This window comes from Mustelus asterias, chromosome 20 (genome assembly GCF_964213995.1).
Source record: "Mustelus asterias chromosome 20, sMusAst1.hap1.1, whole genome shotgun sequence".
In the NCBI taxonomy this organism is placed as follows: Eukaryota; Metazoa; Chordata; class Chondrichthyes; order Carcharhiniformes; family Triakidae; genus Mustelus; species Mustelus asterias.
The window spans coordinates 2491369-2515910 of NC_135820.1; the positions used below are offsets into that span (position 1 = coordinate 2491369).

The 24542-nt window shown below is 45.2% G+C and overlaps 1 protein-coding gene across 1 annotated transcript; it reads right to left on the reverse strand.

Annotated features, from left to right (window-relative positions):
* Positions 1 to 1234: 1234 nt before the first annotated feature.
* LOC144508358 (interferon-induced protein 44-like) lies at positions 1235 to 22793 on the reverse strand. Its single transcript, XM_078236210.1, has 7 exons — positions 22721 to 22793; positions 22595 to 22640; positions 22272 to 22473; positions 17725 to 17862; positions 6867 to 7029; positions 6681 to 6778; positions 1235 to 3985 (listed from the first exon to the last, which is right to left on the reverse strand). The coding sequence occupies exons 1-7, from the start codon at positions 22728 to 22730 to the stop codon at positions 3821 to 3823; spliced, it is 822 nt and encodes a 273-aa protein (XP_078092336.1). The 5' UTR covers positions 22731 to 22793; the 3' UTR covers positions 1235 to 3820.
* Between the last annotated feature and the right edge of the window lie 1749 nt (positions 22794 to 24542).

Sequence of the window (24542 nt, forward strand, 5' to 3'; positions counted from 1 at the left end):
AATGGCTGAACACACACAGATCTCATGAAGTTACTCCTATTCCCAACTATCTACGTTGCTGAACCTTCCCAAACAGCATGCTATATTATATAACTGTATGAGATAAATCTAGCATACAGTTACCGCCCATAAGTTATCTTCTGAATTGGGAAAACTTTTCTTCAGTTCATCATAGTATTTCTTGAGAGTTTTAAAGCAGCAGCTTTCAGCACCATCTGGTTTTTGGGAGAACCTTCTTTCTCCAGCTGTGTGTGGCTATGGTAGTAGCTGCTCCTCTCCTACTGTATTCAGTTACCCTGCTATGGGTATAGTGACTTCTCTTTGATGTTAGGCTATCTCAATAACACTTCGGACCAGGCTTTCAGCATATAGGTGCAACTTATTTTCTCCACTTTGAACTCATCTCTTCTAACACCTATTTCTATACACCATTGTTCACCCCAAGTCACTAGGTAAACACTTGTTTTCCTGCTACTGAGCTAACTTTCAGATCAAAACACCTTCAAACAGACGCAGCCTTATCAGTTACCCTGTTATCCAGTTCTTATTTTATCCCAATTTTATTTTCAATCTTGATTTTACTCAATTCTTGAATCTTACTTTTGCTCCAGTATCTTGACACCACCTTTTAACTGGACTTACTTTATTGAGGCAAAGTAATTTCTAATGAACTGGATTGAACCTTTTGAGGAGGCTGCAAGGAAAACTGACAAGGCCAGTGCTTTTCACGTCATCTACCTGGAATTTAGCAAGGCTTTTGATAAGATTTCACATGGCAAACCGGCTAGAAAATTAAAAGCCCATGGGACCCAGAGGAAATGGGCAGGTTGAATCCAATGTTGGCTCAGAAGCGGGAAGAAAAGGCCCGTGTTTGATAGTTTCTTTTTGACTGGAAGGCTGTTTTCAATGGGATTTCACAGGCCTCAGTATTGGGTGCATTGTGTCTGTGGTATATCGCAATGATTTAGACTTAAATGTTGGAGGAATGATGAATAAGTTTGAAAAATGCAGCACAAAATAGTGGTTTGTTAGGAAAAAAGCTGTTGACAGCAGGAAAATATTAATGAACTAGTCAAGTAGGCAGGAAGAAGAAAAATGTAATTCAACACAGAGAAGTCTGGGATAACGCATTTGGGAGGACAAACTGTGTCGTGTTAACATCAGAAGCATACTGACTATTGTGTTAGAACATACTGACTAAGAGAGATCTGAAAGAGAGAGAAGGAATCCAAATGTGTTAAACAAAACTGTTTATTTACAGCAAGTATTAAGTAACATACTAGACAATCCCCAAAACTCTGCCCAGAGACTTCATTATTTCAACTCACTCCTAGGGTGGCATTTTACGTACTCGATTGCTCCCAGATCAGAAATTCCTGCCTGAGGGTCAACAAATTTTTCAGTCGTCTGTCAAATTTTCCATACTGCCCACGATGACTTTCATGGCTAGCAGGACCAGAAACTTTACCCCCAGGAGTTTTTCCCTCCATCTACCCTTAGAACTCTCCATATTCCAACTTTTACCAAGACTGGTTCATCCAATCTCCCCTGTGCTTGCTGACTTACATCAGCTCCTGGTTAAGTAACATGATTTAGTGAGGGGCTTTTCCCCTCATTAACCTCATTGAACTTCACAGTTCTCCAAGGTCTCTGCACTCCTCAAATTCAATTTTCCTGATCATTGCTGATTTTAATTGCACCCACCGCCCCACCATTTCCTCCCTAAAGTTTTCTGCCTGTCTACCTTTCTTCCTTCCTTTAAGACAGTCCATAAAACCCACCTCTTTCATTAAAGTTTTGATTATCTGCTCTAATTTCTCTTTATGTGATTCTAACCCTTATGAAATTCCTTGGGTCATTTTGGTATGTTAAAGATGCTGAATGAATGCAGGTTGATGTAGTTCTGCTGGTGATTAAAGGGAAAATAACTGGAGACTGTTGGTTCTGAAGACCATAAGACACAGGAGCAGAATTAGGCCACTCGGCCCATCATGTCTGTTCCACCATTCAATCATGGCTGATATTTCTCTTATCCCCATTCTTCTGCCTTTTCTCATAACCCCTGATCCCCTTATTAATCAAGAACCTATTTATCTCTGTCTTAAAGACACTCAATGACCTGGCCTCCACAGCCTTCTGCGGCAAAGAGTTCCACAGATTCACCACTCTCTGGCTGAAGAAATTCCTCCTCATCTCTGTTTTAAAGGATCGCCCCTTTAGCCTGAGTTTGTGCCATCTGGTTCTAGTTTTTCCTACTAGTGGAAACATCCTCTCCACATCCACTCTATCCAGGCCTCGCAGTATCCTGTAAGTTTCAATAAGATCCCCCTCATCCTTCTAAAAAGTGAAAGGATATCTTTGGTCTCGAGTGGATGTTTTGATAGAGAACTGCAAGGTCCAATAGTATTTGCTGTATGAAGAAACATGGCTAAAACTTTGTGCACTAGATACAGTCAATTCTGTGTACCTTGCATTTGAGGAGTGAAGATGAGGGCTGTATTGGCCAAAGTGAGAAACAGTAAGGCCAAAATCTTCTGGTCCCACTCACTGCAGGAATCGCCATGGGCAAGACGGAGAATTCAACAGATAAGCAAAGGGTCCATTGATGTTAGGCGGAAATTTCTGGTCTTGGAGCGGATAATATGCCACAGACACAATGCACCCAGTACTGAGGCCTGTGGAATCCCATTGAACACAGTAAGAAGTTTAACAACACCAGGTTAAAGTCCAACAGGTTTATTTGGTAGCAAAAGCCACACAAGCTTTCGGAGCTGCAAGCCCCTTCTTCAGGTGAGTGGGAATTCTGTTCACAAACAGAGCATATAAAGACACAAACTCAATTTACATGAATAATGGTTGGAATGCGAATACTTACAACTAATCAAGTCTTTAAGAAACAAAACAATATGAGTGGAGAGAGCATCAAGACAGGCTTAAAAAGGTGTGTATTGTCTCTAGACAAGATCTCCACATCATGAATCCCATTGAAAACAGCCTTCCAGTCAAATCCCACCATTGTGTTTTAATGGGGACAAGGGCACCAAAAGAGAGGAGAGTCTGAGTTGATTTGAAAGCTGCAGAAAGCTCTATGTCCTAGAACCATCCATGCAGGACCCACTGCCACCCCACTTCATTTTAACTGGGGAGGGATAGACAAAAACAAACTTAGTCAAAAGCAGCAGGTTAATGAACCACACAGCAACTAAATTTGAATGGCAACATTGAATGGACATGAGGGAATTCAGTTCATGTGGGGAAACTGGAAAAGCTGGGTTTTTCCTCCATACAGCAGAGAAGCAGCAAGCAAAATTTAATACAAACATTCAAAATGATGAGGGGTTTCAGTAGAGTAAATAAGAAGAAAATGTTTCCAGTGGCAAGATGGTTGGTAATCAGAGGGGTACTCAGCTTTAGGATAAGTATGAAAATCTCAATGGGAAAGATGAGAACTTTCTTTTTACGAGTTGTTATGGTCTGGAAGGTGCTGCCTGAAAGGGAAATGGAAGCAGATTCAACAGGAACTTTCAAAAGGGAGAAATTGGATAAATATCTGAAAAGGAGAAAGTCACAGGACATGAGGTAATGAGACAAATCGGATATTCTTTCAGTGAGCTGGCACAGGAACGATGCACTGAATGGCCTCCTTCTGTGCCAATTGGCTCAATGACTACATCTGCTGGAAACATGCATAGAGAGTGATTACATCCAATCCTCACATACTAACCTGACTCGATAATTCTACAAAACAATTTAAAAGTTAATAGATTTTCATGTTGCATCATCTAAAGTGAACAGCTCTCTATAAGATTAAGTGTGTTCATTAATGTTCTGATTTGTAGTATTCATCTATGTTTTTGACCATATTTTCCAGTGCATGCAAAATGAGCACACATCTGGTCTGATCTATGGTATCGCCTTTCCATTCATTTGAAATGGCAAACATTTGGTCCTTGTTAATCCCAATATCTTCTGACAACTTTGCGAGCTAAGAGAAAAAGGAGAGAGAGAGAGAGACAGGTTATAAAATGCAATTATAAACCAGTCATGAGTGACTATAAATTTTGGATCATTAATCTGAACTCATATTCAATTAAAAGGCAGCATACCTGGCCATTTATCACATTTCTATCTGTGGGAGCTTACTGTGCACAAATTAGACATCGGGCAGGACTTTACAACCATTTTTTGGTGAATTAAGGTTGTAAAATCGGGAGTGAACTGACTAGTGGGAATGGCGCTCATTTTCAGACCCATTCCCATCTTACCAGAAAACAAATGGGCACGATTGGGAGCTCACCCAAAACAGGCGAGATGTCAATTAGCATTTTTTTTATTCGTCTCAATGTAACTAACTGGCTTCATTCACAATGGTCCCACCTCACCAGCCTTAATGACCTTGTTCTCTGCAGCTGCAACCGACGAGTAAAACACCTCCTCTATAAAAGTCGGCTTCAGGCGCTGGAGCAGTGAGGGTGAGCGAGGAGGTAGTCTCTGGTTGCAAACGGCTCTGTGCTGTAGAGGGGGGTTGATTTGTGGCGGCCACATTGCCGTTCGGGTCGGGGGGGCCTGCGTATGTGTTGGGGGTGAGGGGATGTTGTTCATGGGTCAGACCTAGGGTTCTCAGCGTTGACTCAGGTCTGAACACTGACCTTGGATCTTAGCGCTGACTCTGGGTCCTAGTGCTGGCAGCAGCAAACAATGTTGGTGGTGGGGGGAAAGGCTAAAGAGTCTCAGAACTGGCAATGCTGCAGCCTTGGGGCTTGTAAATTAGTGCTGTTTTGGGCCACAACTGCATGGGTTGTGTGTGTGTGTGTGTGTGTGTGTGGGGGGGGGGGGGGGGGGGGAAGCTGGGGGGGGGGTGTTTGTGGCTTGTCTGGGGGGATGGGGGGTGAAGTAGCGGGTGTGTATGGGTGTGCGTGGCTTGTCTGGGAGGATGGGGGGGGAAGTGTGTATGGTTTGTTCAGGGGGATGGGTGGAAGTGGGGGTATGTGTAGCTAGTCTGGGGAGATGGGGGGAAGTGGCGGTGTGTTTGGCTTGTCTGGGGGATGGGGGGGAAGTGGGGGCGAGTGTGGCTTGTCTTGGAGATGGGGGGGAAATGGGGTGTGTGTGGCTTGTCTGGGCAGATGGGGGGGGAAGTGGGTACGTGTGCGGCTTGTGCAGGGGAGATGGGGGGAAGTGGGGTGTGTGTGGCTTGTCCTGGGTGGATGGGGTGGGGGGGAGGTAGGGGGTGTGTGTGGCTTGTATGGGGGTGGGGCAGAGTCTAACTTATCCATCCCTCTCCTCTTCCCCCAACCACACCCCTGCCCCAAGTCCCTCCAGATTTAAGATGGTTTATGCAGTGCAACCAGTAGATCTTGTGGTTCTTTTAATTGCTGCTGGAGCTGAGGAGGAGGAAATGAATTGCAGGCATGGCAGGCCCAGGCCATACAACTGGCTCAAATAGGAGGAGAGGGATACAGCTGCTGGAGGCAGGAGATGGCCAACAATTGCCTTGAGGAGGTGGGGGTGGTCTGTCAGGAGAGCTGGTGTTTTGATGCTTTTTCTGCGCATGCGCATTTTGTGGCTCTGATCTGAGCTGGCAAGCTAAGCCCCACTCACTCCCTCTTCTAGTGGCTCGAAACAGTCTAGCCCATTTTTTCATTGTCAAAGTTCATATGATTTGGAGTAAAGACTCGCCCAAAAAACAGATCTGAAACTCTCCCATTTTCATGCTGGACACTTAGAACTTTTCTCGTAAAACTCCGCCCACTGGGCGAGATTTTTTGGCCTCGCTTGCCCCGAATCCAGAAAATCCCATCTGAGGTCAAAGGACTTTTTCATGGTCCGCCCCTCGCTCGCTCCGATTCCCATGGCGGACAGGGCGGTAAAATTTGCCCTGTTGTGTTTTCTATGTTATGACAGTGACTATACTTCATTGTCTGACAATGACTTTGGAATATTCCGAGGTTGTGAAAAATGCTTTCTAATGACCAGTCTATACAGATATGTAACAGCCAATTTCTACAGAACCAGCAACTAAAATAATTCAAAGAACAATCCAACACAGGAACAGGCCCTTCGGCCCTCCAAGCCTGCGCCGCTCATGTGCCCACTAGACCATTCTTTTGTATCCTTCTATTCCCAGTCTGTTCATGTGGTTATCTAGATAGGTCTTAAACAATCCCAGCGTGTCCGCCTCAATCACCTTGCTTGGCAGTGCATTCCAGGCCCCCCACCACCCTCTGTGTAAAATACGTCCCCCTGACGCCTGTGTTGAACCTTGCCCCCCTCACCTTGAACCCGTGACCCCTTGTGTTCGTCACCTCCGACCTGGGAAAAAGCTTCCCACTGTTCACTCTGTCTATGCCCTTCATAATTTTATACACCTCTATTAGGTCGCCCCCTCATCCTCCGTCTCTCCAGGGAGAACAAACCCAGTTTACCTAATCTCTCCTCATAGCTAAGACGCTCCATACCAGGCAACATCCTGGTAAACCTTCTCTGTAGCCAATTCAGTTGATAACCCTGACTTTTGCCTATTGAGGAATAAATATTGGCCAGGATACAGGGGAGAATAGTAGCATGAAATTGTCTACATCCACCTGAGAGGCAGATAGAGCCTCAATTAAACAAATCATTTGCGAGATGGCACCTCCAGACTCATTTCAGTCAACTCATTTTAGTCACCCCAGTCCAGTTACCTTCTTCTGTAGTGGCTTGTATTGATAGATGTAACTATGGTATTTATTTGGTATCCCCAGTAGGTCAAATTTGGTGCCAATCACAATCCTGTAAATATCTGCAAAGAGATTTTAAAATATGGATGTTAAACATGAAACTGAATGTGGTCAAAGGTTAGATTGACAGAAAGTAAAACAGATACTTGCGTTTCTGTGCTACAATGGTTTGTAGTTCCTCAAACTGCTTCTTCGAATCAGTACTGATGTTGTCCATTGTGTCCAGGTTAACAATGAATGCGACTCCATGAATTACATTTTCTGGAATGACTGGATACTCACGAACATCCAAAACAGAATTGAAATTGTGCAACTATAAGACAGAGTGAAATAGTTACACTAACAGCCACTAATGGCACAAATGTTTACCATGGCTGAACAGTGGGGTGAATGCTTATTGTTGGAGTTCCGAGTCCTACCAAACAGCCCATTCACTTACAGAGATCCAGATTGCTCTTGTCTCAGTGTCATTTAAATACCATTAAGAATCTTTATTTTTCTCTAACAAACTGTAACTTTGTCTCTTTCTTTCCTGCTCTGTAAATTGCTCATTTCATTTCTTTCCTATGTGCTTTAATTTCTTAGTTACTCTGTCCCTCTGTGTAACTCTTGGACTTTTTTCAATATTTCTCAAGTACTCCATCCCGAGAACCATAGAACCATAGAAAATTACAGCTCAGAAACAGGCCTTTTGGCCCTTCTTGTCTGTGCCGAACCATTTTATGCCTAGTCCCACTGACCTGCACTTGGACCATATCCCTCCACACCCCTCTCATCCATGAACCCATCCAAGTTTTTCTTAAATGTTAAAAGTGACCCCGCATTTACCACTTTATCCGGCAGCTCATTCCACACTCCCACCACTCTCTGCGTGAAGAAGCCCCCCGCTAATATTCCCTTTAAACTTTTCTCCTTTCACCCTTAACCCATGCCCTCTGGTTTTTTTCTCCCCTAGCTTCAGCGGAAAATGCCTGCTTGCATTCACTCTATCTATACCCATCAAAATCTTATACACCTCTATCAAATCTCCCCTCAATCTTCTACGCTCCAGGGAAGAAAGTCCCAACCTATTCAATCTCTCTCTGTAACTCAGCTTCTCAAGTCCCGGCAACATCCTTGTGAACCTTCTCTGCACTCTTTCAACCTTATTTACATCCTTCCTGTAACTAGGTGACCCAAAACTGTACACAATACTCCAAATTCGGCCCCCCATGCCTTATATAACCTTACCATAACACTCCAACTTTTATACTCGATACTCCGATTCATAAAGGCCAATGTACCAAAGGCACTCTTTACGACCCTATCCACCTGTGACGTCACTTTTAGGGAATTCTGTACCTGTATTCCCAGATCCCTCTGTTCAACTGCACTCTTCAGAGTCCTACCACTTACCCTGTACGTTCTTCTTTGGTTTGTCCTTCCAAAGTGCAATATCTCACACTTGTCTGCATTAAATTCCATTTGCCATTTTTCAGCCCATTTTTCTCCTTGGTCCAAATCCCTCTGCAAGCTTTGAAAACCTTCCTCACTGTCCACTGCACCTCCAATCTTTGCATCATCAGCAAACTTGCTGATCCAATTTACCACATTATCATCCAGATCATTGATATAGATGACAAACAACAATGGACCCAACACCGATCCCTGCGGCACACCACTAGTCACAGGCCTCCACTCAGAGAAGCAATCCTCCACAACCACTCTCTGGCTTCTTCCATTGAGCCAGTGTCTAATCCAATTTACTACCTCCCCATGTATACCTAGCGACTGAACCTTCCTAACTAACCTCCCATGAGGGACCTTGTCAAAGGCCTTGCTGAAATCCAGGTAGACAACATCCACCGCCTTCCCTTCATCCACTTTCCTGGTAACCTCCTCGAAAAACTCTAATAGATTGGTCAAACATGACCTACCACGCACAAAGCCATGTTGACTCTCCCTAATAAGTCCCTGTCTATCCAAATATTTGTAGATCCTATCCCTTATCACACGTCCCAATAACTTGCCCACCACCGACGTCAAACTTACTGGCCTATAATTTCCCGGATTTCTTTTGGAACCTTTTTTAAACACGGAACAACATGAGCCACCCTCCAATCATCCGGCACCTCCCCCGTGAATACTGACATTTTAAATATGTCTGCCAGGGCCCCTGCAAGTTCAACACTAGCTTCCCTCAAGGTCTGTGGGAATACCCTGTCCGGTCCTGGGGATTTATCCACTCTGATTTGCCTCAAGACAGCGAGCACCTCCTCTCCTTTAATCTGTAAAGGTTCCATGACCTCCCTACCTGTTTGCCCTATTTCCGTAGACTCCATGCCCGTTTCCTCAGTAAATACGGATGCAAAAAAACCATTTAGTATCTCCCCCATCTCTTTTGGTTCCATACACAGTCTACCACTCTGGTCTTCAAGAGGACTAATTTTATCCCTCACTATCCTTTTGCTCCTAACATACCTATAGAAGCTCTTTGGATTTTTCTTCACTCTGTCTGCCAAAGCAACCTCATGTCTTCTTTTAGCCCTCCTGATTTCCCTCTTAAGTAGCTTCTTGCACTTTTTATACTCCTCGAGCATCTGATTTGTTCCTTGCTGCCTGTACATTTCATACAACTCTCTCTTCCTCTTAATCAGTATTACAATCTCCCTCGAGAACCAAGGTTCCTTATTCCTATTTACTTTGCCTTTAATCCTGACAGGAACATACAAACTCTGCACTCTCAAAATTTCTCCTTTGAAGGCCTCCCACTTTCCATTTACATCCTTACCAGAGAACAGCCTGTGCCAATCCACACTTCCCAGATCCCTTCTCATTTCATCAAATTTGGCCTTTTTCCAGTTCAGAACTTCAACTCGAGGACCAGATCTATCCTTATCCATGATCAGGTTGAAACTAATGGCATTATGATCACTGGATCCAAAGTGTTCCCTCACACTCACATCCATCACCTGCCCTAACTCATTTCCCAACAGGAGATCCAATATCGCATCCTCTCTAGTTGGCACCTCTATATACTGATGTAGAAAATTCTCCTGAACACATTTTACAAACTCTACCCCGTCTAAACCTTTAACAGTATGCGAGTCCCAATCTATATGTGGAAAATTAAAATCCCCTACTATCACAACTTTGTGTTTCTTGCAGTTGTCAGCTATCTCTCTGCTGATTTGCTCCTCCAATTCTCGCTGACTATTGGGTGGTCTATAATACAACCCCATTAATGTGGTCATACCTTTCCTGTTTCTCAGCTCCACCCATAGGGCCTCTGTAGACAAGCTCCCTATTCTATCCTGCCTGAGTACCGCTGTAACATTTTCCCTGACCAACAATGCCACCCCCCCACCTTTTATCCTTCTGCCTCTATCCCGCCTGAAACATTGGAACCCTGGAACATTGAGCTGCCAGTCCTACCCCTCCTGTAGCCAAGTTTCACTAATGGCTATAATGTCATATTTCCATGTGTCTATCCACGCCTTCAGCTCATCTGCCTTCCCCACAATACTCCTGGCATTGAAATAGACACACCTCAAAAGATTATTTCCACCACACTCTACCCTTCCATTTGTGATTTTGCTTGAACTAACCTGTCTTTTTACCCCTGCTTCACTATCTGCTCTGGCACTCTGGTTCCCATCCCCCTGCAAATCTAGTTTAAACGCTCCCCAATAACACTAGCAAATCTCCCTGCAAGTATATTGTCCCCTTGTAGTTTAGGTGTAACCTGTCTCTCTTGTACAGGTCCCACCTGCCCCAGAAGAGGTCCCAATGATCCAAGAATTGGAAACCCTGCCCCCTGCACCAGTTCCTCAGCCACGTGTTCATCCGCCCAAGCATCCTACTCCTGCCCTCACTGGCATGTGGCTCAGGTAGCAATCCTGAGATTACTACCCTCGGGGTCCTGCTTTTTAACTTCCTTCCAAGCTCTTTGTACTCACTCTTTAGGACCTCCTCACTCTTCCTTCCCACGTCATTGGTACCGATGTGTACCACGACATCTGGCTGATCACCTTCCCACTTTAGAACGCTGTGCACGCGATCAGAGACATCGCTGACCTTGGCACCTGGGAGGCAACAAACCGTGCGGGAGTCTCTGTCCCGACCACAGAACCTCCTGTCTGTACCTCTGACCATTGAGTCCCTTATCACTACTGCTCTCCTCTTCTTCATCCCACCCTTTTGCGCTGTGGAACCAGACTCAGTATCAGAGTTCCGGCTGTCGCAGCTTGTCCCAGGTAAAGCATCTCCCACAACAGTATCCAATTCAGTATACCTGTTGTGGATGGGTATGGCCACAGGAGAACCCTGCTCTGCCTGTCCTTTCACACTGCCATTTCCTCTCCTTACAGTAACCCAATTTCCTGTGCTCTGCTGCTTAGGTGTAACTATCTCCCTAAAGCTACTGTCTATATACTTCTCATTCTCCCGAATTAGATGGAGGTCATCAAGCTCCTTCTCCAGTTCCCTAACACGCTTTGCTAGCAGCTGAATGTGTGTCACTTTTGGACTTTTCTCTGTGCTTTATTGTCTTAGTGTGTTGCTCTGGGACTTTATTCCATGTTTTCAAATTACACTGTAACCTTGTGTTACTTTGTTCTAACAGTTACTGTTAGAATATTTTATAGTGACCCAAACAGTCAGGACATATCCAAACTTTTCCAGCTCCCATGTCTTAGCTAAAGTGTGAACATGAATAAAGGGTGAGGATCAAGATTCGTGTCTTTGTTTGTGAGCAAAAAACAGTTTGGAAACTCAGAGAGTGATGATTAATACCTATGACAAGAGATGATTCATACTAAAATAACAGATCAGGGCTGGGATTTTCCAGCCTCCCTATGGCAAGTTTTCCGGTCATGATGTGGAAATAAACCTGTTGGACTTTAACCTGGTGTTGTTAAACTTCTTACTCAGTTTTCTGGTGGCAGAGGTGGGTTGCCATTGACTAGTCGCTTCCCCGGAAGCATAGCTGGCAAGCCATGGAAAACGCAGAACTTCTTTGGCAGAACTGGAAGATCCCACTGATGGCCAGTGTTGAGCCAGCTTCACCGCTGAAAAATCCACCACAGAAACTAACTCACCTCCTGACTCCCCCAAAGCCTGTCCACCATCTACAAGGCACATTCTGATGGAATACTCTCCACTTGCCTGGATAAGTGCAGCTCCAACAACACTCAAGAAACTCAACATCATCTAGGACAAAGCAGCGCTCTTGATTGGCATCACATTCACAAACATTCACTCATAGAACATAGAACATTACAGCGCAGAACAGGCCCTTCGGCCCACGATGTTGCACCGACCAGTTAAAAAAAAAACTGTGACCCTCCAACCTAAACCAATTTCTTTTCGTCCATGAACCTATCTACGGATCTCTTAAACGCCCCCAAACTAGGCGCATTTACTACTGATGCTGGCAGGGCATTCCAATCCCTCACCACCCTCTGGGTAAAGAACCTACCCCTGACATCGGTTCTATAACTACCCCCCCTCAATTTAAAGCCATGCCCCCTCGTGCTGGATTTCTCCATCAGAGGAAAAAGGCTATCACTATCCACCCTATCTAAACCTCTAATCATCTTATATGTTTCAATAAGATCCCCTCTTAGCCGCCGCCTTTCCAGCGAAAACAATCCCAAATCCCTCAGCCTCTCCTCATAGGATCTCCCCTCCATACCAGGCAACATCCTGGTAAACCTCCTCTGCACCCTCTCCAAAGCCTCCACATCCTTCCTCAACAACCAAAGAACAGTGGCAGCCATGTGTACCATCGATAAAATGCACTACAGGAACCCACCAAGCCTCCTCAGGCAGCTTCCTTTAAATCCACGACCACTACCATCTAGAAGGATAAAGGCAGTAAAGACATGAGAACACCACCACCTGCAATTCCCCTCCAAGCCACTCGCCACCCTGACTTGGAAATATGTGGTAGCCTGGCCCCTTTAAGAGGCAATCCTTTGCAGGCCGGGCCACAACTAATGGAGCACAAGCATGCAAACCTTGGCCAATCAGGGAAGAGGGCATGCAACCCCAAAGCTGGAAGTCGGCAGAGCGAGTTGGGGAGTTGTTGGGAGCAGACCTGTGTTGTTGTGTTGCAAATCCTTTGATTGTAAATAGTTTCTTCTCGTTGAAGAAATCTTTCTGTTTATACTTGCAATACCGAATCATCTTGAGTTATTACACTGGCAACGAGGAAAACCGAATCAGTCATTGAAAGCTTGCAGTGTAGAGTTAGAGAGGGAGGAGAGTGATCACTCTTAAGTCCTAAGGAGAAAAAATACTGGGCGGGATTTTAAGGCCTTGCTTGTCTCAAAACTGTAAAATCCCACCCGATGTCAATAGACCTTCCCATTGTCCGCCCCTCACCTGCTCCGATTCCCGTGGCAGGTGGGGTGGTAAAATTCCAGCCATAGACTCCATTTCAACGATGCCGCTATTCAGAAAAATAGAGCCATATTTGATCCTGAAGAGAGTTGGGGGCAGTACACCACAAACAAAATAACAACCAAAGGCGATGCTGCAGCCCACAGACTTACAATCTTGTGAAGAAGTTGACATCACCCAAAGCTCCAGACACACAAACCTTCAACCAGTTTGTCAATTTAGTTAAGGATCACTATAACTCCTGACCTTTCATTTTCAAGTTTGCTGACAACACCACCGTAGTGGGCCGGATCTCAAACAATGATGAGACAGAGTACAGGAATGAGATAGAGAATCTGGTGAACTAGTGCGGCAACAATAATCTCTCCCTCAGTGTCAACAAAACAAAGGAGATTGTCATCGACTTCAGGAAGTGTAAAGGAGAACATGCCCCTGTCTACATCAACAGGGATGAAGTAGAAAGGGTCGAGAGCTTCAAGTTTTTAGGTGTCCAGATCACCAACAACCTGTCCTGGTCCCCCCTTGCCAACACTATAGTTAAGAAAGCCCACCAACGCCTCTACTTTCTCAGAAGACTAAGGAAATTTGGCATGTCAGCTATGACTCTCATCAACTTTTACAGATGCACCATAGAAAGCATTCTTTCTGGTTGTATCACAGTTTGGGATGGCTCCTGCTCTGCCCAAGACCGCAAGGAACTACAAAAGGTCATGAATGTAGCCCAATCCGTCACACAAACCAGCCTCCCATCCACTGACTCTGTCTACACTTCCCACTTCCTCGGAAAAGCAGACAGCATAATTAAGGACCCCACGCACCCCGGACATTCTTCCATTTCTTCTGTTGGGAAAAAGATATAAAAGTCTGAGGTCACGTACCAACTGACTCAAGAACAGCTTCTTCCCTGCTGCCGTCAGACTTTCGAACGGACTTAGCCTGCATTAAGTTGATCTTTCTCTACACCCTAGCTATGACTGTAAGACTACATTCTGCACTGTCTCGTTTCCTTCTCTATGAAAATAGGTATTCTTTGTCTGTATAGTGCACAAGAAACAATACTTTTCACTGTATGTTAATACATGTGACAATAATAAATCAAATCAAAACATTATCGTGCAGGGGTATCATGCTGTTAAGGATTCAGGAGAAACAGTCTCCGACTTCATGGCCAAACTTCGACAGTTGGCTGAGCAGTGTGAGTTCAGAACTTAGGAGACATGTTGAGGGATTGTTTAGTCTGTGGGATCAACAACCTCAACAACCAAAAGAAACGACTAGCTGAAACCAAGATTTCACTCGAACAAGCAGTAGAGATGGCCCAAGCAACTGAGTGCACTGAGCAAGCCATTAATGAGCTGCAAGGTGTGCAGAATGAGGTGAACCAGTTGTGGTGGGAAACAGCTGCTACTTGGAACAGCCCGAGTGATGGTGCTGCAGAGCCTGAGAAGAGAAAGAAGAGTCGTTCAGCACCAGGGTCTAAGGCATGTTTTCAGTGTGGGGGAGACCACTCCCAAGGGACGTGCCAGTGAAAAAATTTTATCTGTTTCAAATGCAGAAAGAATGGTCACCTGCAAGCTAGTTGTAGAGTGAAGCAGGCTGCATGGAATGCTAAAAAACATGATTAAGAGCATGTGAATAAGCTGGCAGAGGAACCAAAGGAGGGATTGGAGCTTACACATTCAATAAGGTCCACTTAGTAAGACACCTCCCATTGAGATTGTTTTAATGGTTAACAGTCTTCCTTGAAAATGGAGGGAGGTTGGCACTGGTGCAGGGGCCACTTTCATTGAAGAAAACACATACAGATATGTCCAGAAGAGACTGCAACCTTCAGCCTGAGCTACTCTGGTAACATACACTGGAGAGACACCAAAGGTAGTGAGGACAATGTCCATGCCTGTATCCAATAGGAACCAGTCAGCTCAGCTACCCATCATGGTGACTGAAGGACAGAGGCCCAGTCTCATGGGACGGGACTGGTTAAAACAAATAAAACTCAACTGGCTGGAAATATTAATATTTAAGAACTCTGTGCAAATAACAGGAGGTATTCCAGAGAGAACTGGGTCAGATGAAAGGGGCGAAAGCTAAAATTTACTTAAACCCTGAGGCCACACCAAGGAGTTTTCTAAGCTCTCCCAGTGCCCTATGCATAACAGCAGAAAATAGAGGTTGAAATGAAAAAGCCCGAAGAGCTGTGCATCAACAGGACTGTCAGTTTTCCAAATGGATTGCGCCTGTTGTCCCTGTCCGGAAACTGGACCTCACCGGAAGATCTGTGGGGACTATAAACGGTAAACAGGGGAGCTCAGCTGGATCATTACCCCATTCCAAGGATAGAGGACATCTATGTTAAGTTAGCAGGGGGCCTCAAATATATCAAGCTAAAACTTAGTCATGCTTATCAACAGCTGGAACTGGAAGAAGACTCCAGGAAATTAGCTACAATAAATATTCAGATTGCCATTTGGTGTTTTGTCAGCCTGCGCCATTTTTCAGTGCACCACGGAGAGCCTGCTGCATGGAATCCCCAAAGTGGTGATATACTTGGACAATATCTTAGTTACAGGTGCTTTTCCTGAAGAACATGATGAAGTCCTCAAGAAGTTGAAGGAAGCTGGCATACATTGAAAGCATGAGAAATGTACTTTTCAAGCTGACAAGGTTACGTATCTCGGTTTCGAAGATGAGATGAAAGCTTTTAAGGAAGTGCCTGCACCTAGGAATGTGACAGAAATGAAGTCCTTCTTAGGAAAGATCAATTATTATGGAAGGCTCCTGCTTAATGCATCAACAGTTCTGGTCCCCTAGCTTTAAAAAAAAAATCAGTGTTGGAGAAAATGTTGGGGAGAATGCAGAAAGAGATTTTTTCCCAAATAAAACAAGCTTTACAATCGTCAACATTACTCATTCTTTTCGACCCGAGCAAGCCACTTGTAGTCACTATTGCCTGACTGTATGGAATTGAAGCAGTTCCATCCCATAGAATGGTCAATCGTGTGGAGAGGCCAATTGCGTTTGCTTTGAGAACTTTGTCAGATGCTGAGAAAAGGTAGTCACAAATCGATAAAGAAAGCCTAACAGTCATCTACACAGTGAAGAAATTTCGCCAGTATATCTATGGACACCACTTCATCATCGTGTCAGACCATAAGACATTTTTGGGGCTTTTCCGTGAGGGTAGGCCAGTGCCATCTATTGCCTTGGCCAGGGTGCAAAGATGGTCCTTGCTGCTGGCAGCATACCGTGATATTTTCCAGCATAGGCCAGGGACTCAGATCTCGAATGTAGATGCACTTAGGTGCCTCCCACTGCCAGAGACCATTCTGTCGCCATCTGTTCCACAGGAAATAGTATCGGCTTTGCACTTCCTGGAGACCCAGCCTGTCTCAGCAGCCCACATTAAGTCGTGGACAGATAGGGGATCCATTGCTGTCAAAGGTCAAGTAAATGGTGCTGACAGGTTGGCACTTCGACAAGGCAGAGCAAATGAAGCTGTATTTGCAACACTGGGATGAGATCACCTGCGAAGATGGGGTGCTATTGTGGGAGGCCCTTGTCATCGTATCACTAAGTCTAAGTGGTTACGCCGGTGCTGACTCATTAACAATTCTGCAGGCATGATCCCAGTGGTGGCATGAGGCGTAGTGCTGCCGGACAGCAAAAAGCTTGCCAATTGCAATGGCAACGGTCTCTGAGGGGGATGATAGCCACTTCTCTAAGAGTTACATGATGCCATCCTGGCCAGACCAAAATGAAAATGTTGGCCAGAAGCTAAGTCTGGTGGTCTGGCATTAACCGAGAAATTGAGCAAATGGTTGGGCAGTGTGAAAGTTGTCAGACCCAGCAAGCATTACCGCCAACAGCTAACATTCACCTCTGTGAATAGCCGGACCATCTGTGGTCACGCTTCACATAGATTTTCCTGGGCCTTTTATGGGCACTTGTTTGAAAGACGTGCTAGTTAGGTGCATTGGCCATGCTAAATTCACCCTCAGTGTAACCCGAACAGTTGCCAGAATGTGGCGGGTAGGAAATTTTCACAGTAACTTCCTTGCAGTGTTACTGTAAGCCTACTTGTGACACTAATAAATTTAAAAAGCAATATTATGGTTGTTTTCTTTTAATTGGTAAAAGTTATGCTAATTTTTCTTATTATATTTCAACTATGTTCATAAATAAACTTTGTTTGATAAAAGCTTCCTAGTGGGTCACTTGAGTGTTATTCCAGTATTTTTATATACGCTGCTCTGTGGCTGTGTACTCTGTCCATTTTCTCAATAATTCTCTATTTCTGCTCCTGTGGTTTACTTTATGTCCATTTGAGAGGACAGACAGCGTCACTGTTCAATGTCTCATCTGAAAGACAGCATGTCAACAAGGTAGCAATCCCCCAGTACTGCATTTGAAACATCAGCCTAGATTATGTGCTCAATTCTGCAAAGTGGGGACTGAGACCCATACATGCAGACTCAGATGACAGTACAGTCCCTTGATTCACAACTGACATAGAGGAAAATGTTCCCTGTAAATATTGTTCCTTTCACACTCCAATGGCTTTTGAGTTTAATGAGAATCAGTCAAATATAGACCTTGAAAGAGTAAAGTAATTGAGGAAACTCACATTGGTTTCTTTTGGCACCCTTCCTTCCAGGATCATCGTTAACACTTTCTTTCCATGCTCTGTGTCATCTACTGCATCCCAACCAGCTGTATCCCAAAATTTTATTGACTTTGAGTAACGTTTAGTGTAGAATCTGAGCTGTTAAATAATGAAGGAAACCGTAAGTAGCTTTAGGGATATGGTAAATTAGTGGTTGTGTTGCTGGAGTAATAATCCAGATCACATGAATTCAAATCTCACCATGGTCAAGCAAGTTTAAAAGCAAATTGGCATTATAACATTTGACAATGAAGTTGTCATTAAAACACAACTGATTACCAAATGCCCTTTAGGAAACCTCTATTCCTCACCCTGAGCCCATATGTGACTCATTCCATACTGATCTTGCGAATCTTTAACTCTGTTTTGCAATGGTCTCGTGCACACTTAGCTGTATCAAACCTACTGCCAATGGATAATGACAAGGTTCTACCATCACCTTATCGGGCGACTATAGGAGATGGTCAATAATAGCCTTGCCAATAATGTTAACATAGAACAGTACAGGCCCTTCGGCCCTCGATGTTGTGCCGAGCTTTGTCCGAAACCAAGATTAAGCTATCCCACTCCCTATCATTCTGGTGTGCTCCATGTACCTATCCATATAACCGCTTGAAAGTTCCTAAAGTGTCCGACTCCACTATCACAGCAGGCAGTTCATTCCACACCCCAACCACTCTGAGTAAAGAACCTAACTCGGACATCCCTCCTATATCCCCCACCATGAACCTTATAGTTATGCCCCCTAGTAACAGCTACATCCACCTGAGGAAATAGTCTCTGAACATCCACTCTATCTATCCCCCTCATCATCTTATAAACCGCTATTAAGTCGCCTCTCATCCTTCTCCGCTCTAAAGAGAAAAACCCTGGCTCCCTCAACCTTTCCTCATAAGACCTACCCTCCAAACCAGGCAGCATCCTGGTAAATCTCCTTTGCACTCTCTCCAATGCTTCCACATCCTTCTTATAGTGAGGTGACCAGAACTGCACACAATATTTCAAATGTGGTCTCACCAAGGTCCTGTACAGTTGCAGCATAACCCCACGGCTCTTAAGCTCAAACCCCCTGTTAATAAACACGAACACACTATAGGCCTTCTTCACGGCTCTATCCACTGCATAGTTTCTCTTCCTGTGGGGGAGCACTTCAGCAGTCACGGGCATTCAGCCTTGGATCTTCAGGTAAGCGTTCTCCAAGGCGGCCTTCACGACACACGACAGCGCAGAGTCGCTGAGCAGAAACTGATAGCCAAGTTCCGCACACATGAGGACGGCCTAAACCGGGATGTTGGATTTATGTCACATTATCAGTAACCCCCACAGCTTTCCCCCTGATCTTGCAGAATCTCACTAGCTGTTCTGTCGAGACAATACACATCTCTTTAACCTGTGTTGAATGCTCCCTCCACCCACATTGTCTGTACCTTTAAGACCTGGCTGGCTGTAGAGATTTGCATTCTAATTAGTATTCTGTAACTTGATTTCTGTGTCTGTGCACTGTTGGAGAAGAGATATCCACTCCATCTGACGAAGGAGCTGTGCTCCGAAAGCTTATGGTATTTGCTACCAAATAAACCTGTTGGACTTTAACCTGGTGTTGTGAGACTTCTTACTATCTCCGTGGACAGTGAGGACCCAAAGATCAAAGCCAAAGGCTCAGCAATCTCATCCCTTGTCTCCCAAAGAATCCTAGGATATATCCCATCTGGCCCAGGGGACTTATCAACCCTCAGGTTTTTCAAAATTGCTAATACATCTTCCCTCAGAACATCTACCTCCTCCAGCCTATCAGCCTGTATCACACTCTCATCCTCAAAAACATGGCCCCTCTCCTTGGTGAACACTGAAGAAAAGTATTCATTCATCGCCTCGCCTATCTCTTCTGACTCCATGCACAAGTTCCCACTACTGCCCTTGACTGGCCCTAATCTCACCCTGGTCATTCTTTTATTTCTCACATAAGAGTAAAAAGCCTTGGGGTGTTCCTTGATCCAACCCGCCAAGGACTTCTCATGCCCCCTCCTAGCTCTCCTAAGCTCTTTTTTTAGCTCATTCCTTGCTACCTTGTACTCAAGTGACCAAACTGAACCTTGTTTTCTCATCCTTACATACGCTTCCTTTTTCCTCTTGACAAGACATTCCACCTCTTTTGTGAACCATGGTTCCCTCACTCGGCCATTTCCTCCCTGCCTGACAGGGACATACCTATCAAGGACACGCAGTATTTGTTCCTTGAACAAGCTCCACTTTTCATTTGTGCCTTTCCCTGACAGTTTCTATTCCCATCTTATGCTCCCTAATTCTTGCCTAATCGCATCATAATTACCCCTCCCCCAATTATCAACCTTGCCCTGCCGTACAGCCCTATCCCTCGCCATTGCAATAATGAAAGACACCAAATTGTGGTCACTATCTCCAAAGTGCTCTCCCACAAACAAATCTAACACTTGGCCCGGTTCATTTCCCAGTACAAAATCCAATGTGGTCCCACCTCTTGTCGGCCTATCCACATATTGTGTCAGGAACCCTCCTGCATACTCTGTACAAAAACTGCCCCATCCGAACTATTCGACCTATAAAGGTTCCAATCAATATTTGGAAAGTTAAAGTCACCCATGACAACTACCCTGTGACCTCCACACCTATCCATAATCTGCTTAGCAATTTCTTCCTCCACCTCTCTATTACTATTTGGGGGCCTATAGAAAACTCCTAACAACGTGACCGCTCCTTTCCTATTTCTAACTTCAGCCCATATTACCTCAGTAGGCAGATCCCTCTCGAACTGCCTTTCTGCAGCCATTAAACTATCCTTGATTCACAATGCTACTCCTCCACCTCTTTTACCATCTTCCCTACACTTACTGAAACATCTATACCCCGGAACTTCCAACAACCATTCCTGTCTCTGTTCTAACCATGGCTCCGTCATGGCCACAACATCGTAGTCCCAAGTACCAATCCATGCAAGTTCACCTACCTTATTCCAGATGCTCCTTGTATTGAAGTAGACACACTTCAACCCATCTTCCTGTCTGCCAGTACACTCCTGCGACCATGATACCCTCCTCAGTACCTCACGACACTCAACACTGGCTTCTGGACTACAGCTCGTTTTCCCATCCCCCTGACAAATTAGTTTAAACCCCCCGAAGAGCTGTAGCAAATTTCCCTCCCAGGATATTGGTGCCCCTCTGGTTCAGGTGCAAACCGTCCTGTTTGTACAGGTCCCACCTTCCCCAGAATGCGCTCCAATTATCCATGTAACTGAAACCCTCCCTCCTACATCATCCCTGCAGCCACGTGTTTATCTGCACTCTCTCCCTGTTCCTCAACTCGCTATCACGTGGCACCGGCAACAAACCAGAGATGACAACATGGTTTGTCCTGGCTCTCAGCTTCCACCATAGCTCCCTAAATTCCTGTTTTAAATCCCTGTCCCTTCTCTTACCTATGTTGTTGGTACCGATGTGTACCACGACTTGTGACTGTTCCCCCTCCCCCTTAAGGATCCTGAAAACACGGTCCAAGATGTCACGGACCCTGGCACCCGGGAGGCAACATACCATCCATGATGTGGAGATGCCGGCGTTGGACTGGGGTAAACACTGTAAGAAATTTAACAACACCAGGTTAAAGTCCAACAGGTTTATTTGGTAGCAAAAGCCACACAGGCTTTTGCTACCAAATAAACCTGTTGGACTTTAACCTGGTGTTGTTAAACTTCTTACTCTCTTTTGCTGCCGCAGAACCTCTATCTGTCCCTCTAACTATCGAGTCCCCAATAACTATTGCCCTCCTGCTCCCCCCACTTCCCTTCTGAGCCACAGGGACGGACTCAGTGCTGGAGATCCGGTCACTGTGGTTTACCACTGGTATGTCGTCCCCTTCAACAGTATCCAAAGCGGTATACTTGTTGCCGAGGGCAACGACCACAGGGGATCCCCGCACTGACTGCTTCCTCCCAGCCCCTCTCACCATCACCCATCTATCTTCATTCTTCGGAGTAACTACATCCTTGAAACTTCTATCTATGGCCACCTCTGCCTCCCGAATGATCCGAAGTTCATCCAGCTCCAGCTCCCTAACGTGGTTTTTGAGGAGCTGGAGATGGGTGCACTTCCCACAGGTGAAATCAGCAGGGACACTGATGGCGTCCCTCACCTCAAACATTCTGCAGGAGGAACATTGCACTGCCTTCCCTGCCATCCCCTCTAGATAACTTGCGGATAAAACAAGAAAAAGAAAGAAAGAGCTTAGGAACTGCCCAACTTATATACAGGTAAAAATAAAACACTTAACCAGCAACCACTAGGAACCTGCACTATAAAAGCAAACTACAAACCTTCCCAGCACTCCCCACGGCCGACTTCCTGCTGCTCTGAAAAAAAAGGTAAGTTAGTTTTATACTCACAATTACGCTCAGCTCCGCCCTCCGACCGCTCCCTGCAGACTAGTTAATAATGATGGAAATAATTTTTAAAAACAGGAAAAGGAAAGATTACCTCAGGTGTAAGAGAGTTTGGACTCAGCCCTGTTGGGACATAACTTATAGTTTTTCCTTCTGGATCCAGAGCTGAGAGGATTGTATTGATAGTGGCTGATTTCCCAGCGCCCACCAAGCCGAACAGTAGGATATTTATTGAGTCCCCACATGCTCTGGGAGGGTTATAGTTCCACAGCTTGCTCTGAAGAGATTTCATGAAACTTGTGGAGAGGAAAAAAAAGGAAGAGAGGAAAGACTAAGATGTTGAGGGTTTTAAAAAAAATAATCATTTACCTATCGGTATGACTGGTCTAGAAACATTTCATGATCAAAGTAGCTTACCTTTTGCTGACAGTTAAACCATGACTGTCATTCTCTGTTGAATATTCTGAAATGAGAATTAAATGCATTAAACAATTTTAAATATGAGAATGGAATCACAGTCACAATGTAAAATTGCAATCTCACCGCCTCCCATGTCTGCCTTCAGTGACGTTGTGAACTGTAACCTGCAGTAAAGAAACTAATCGGATATCTTCACACCCACACTGACAAATCCTATGAGGGTTTGACATTTCAAGTCAACATTGACTTTCACTTTCATTGTTGACATTAGTGATTGCACGAACCTTTGAACAGAGAGGCAGGAATGGAGAAAAGGTTTAAATGTGTGTTAATTATTATTTTTCAGCATCTTTATCCTGATCTCAAACATCAACTCCTAAAACAACAAATACCTCCTTCCCTGCTAAAAAGTTGGAAATTTTCACTGGAGTTGGCACAGACTGGACACAGTGGGGAATGAGGATCAGCTAGCTCACTGCTCACCTCTGTCCTATATTTGTACAGAAATCCTATTGGTCATTCAATATGATTTTCCAATTTGCACCCCAGCAATCATAACATCTTACAACAAAGAAGGAAGCTCTTCAACCTAGCACCCTGGCATTGCTCACTGGGCATCCTGGCACCAGGCAGTGCCAGGGAATGTGGGACCTGAAGGAGGCTAGGCCATGACATGCGGAGGTGGGGGAAGCTCCGTGGGGGAGAGGGAAGGGAGAACTCAGCAGGGTGTTGAGGGGATTTGATTGGCGACGGGTTCCGATATCAGTACACTGGAAGATCAGGGTGCCTGCACAATGGTGCCCCTTGAGCTCAGCAGCCAGCTTCACTGGCGGGGTTAGGCTCCATCCCGCCCTTTACTGGCGAGAATTGCATCCTGCCACCTTTTTTTTACTAAATGCCGTACAATTGCAACTGTGAGCTCACCCAAAAAATCTCTCCCTGTTCCCAGTGTGATCCAGTGACCAGTCTCTCTTTCTCTCCCTGCTCCCAGTGTGATCCAGTGACAGGTTTCTGTCTCCCTGCTCCCTGTGTGATCCAGCGACAGGTCTCTCTCACTGCTCCCAGTGTGATCCAGTGATGGGTCTCTGTCTCTCTCCCTGCTGTGAGAAGTCTCACAACACCAGGTTAAAGTCCAACAGGTTTATTTGGTAGCACAAGCCACTAGCTTTCAGAGCGCTGCCCCTTCATCAGGTAAGTCAGGTTCATCAGGATCATCAGGTAAGGGGCAGCGCTCCAAAAGCTAGTGGCTTGTGCTACCAAATAAACCTGTTGGACTTCAACCTGGTGTTGTGAGACTCCTTACTGTGTTTACCCCAGTCCAACGCTGGCATCTCCACATCATCTCTCCCTGCTCCTAGTGCAATCCAGTGACGGGTCTCTTTCTCCCTGTTCCCAGTGTGATCCAGTGATAGATCTGTCTCCCTGCTCCCAGTGTGATCCAGTGACATAAGAACATAAGAAATAGGAGCAGGAGTAGGCCATCTAGCCCCTTGAGCCTGCCCCGCCATTCAATAAGATCATGGCTGATCTGACGTGGATCAGTACCACTTACCCGCCTGATCCCCATAACCCTTAGTTCCCTTACCGATCAGGAATCCATCCATCCGCGCTTTAAACATATTCAGCGAGGTAGCCTCCACCACCTCAGTGGGCAGAGAATTCCAAAGATTCACCACCCTCTGGGAGAAGAAGTTCCTCCTCAACTCTGTCTTAAACCGACCCCCCTTTATTTTGAGGCTGTGTCCTCTAGTTTTAACTTCCTTACTAAGTGGAAAGAATCTCTCCGCCTCCACCCTATCCAGCCCGCGCATTATCTTATAAGTCTCCATAAGTTCCCCCTCATCCTTCTAAACTCCAACGAGTACAAACCCAATCTCCTCAGCCTCTCCTCATAATCCAAACCCCTCATCTCCTGTATCAACCTGGTGAACCTTCTCTGCACTCC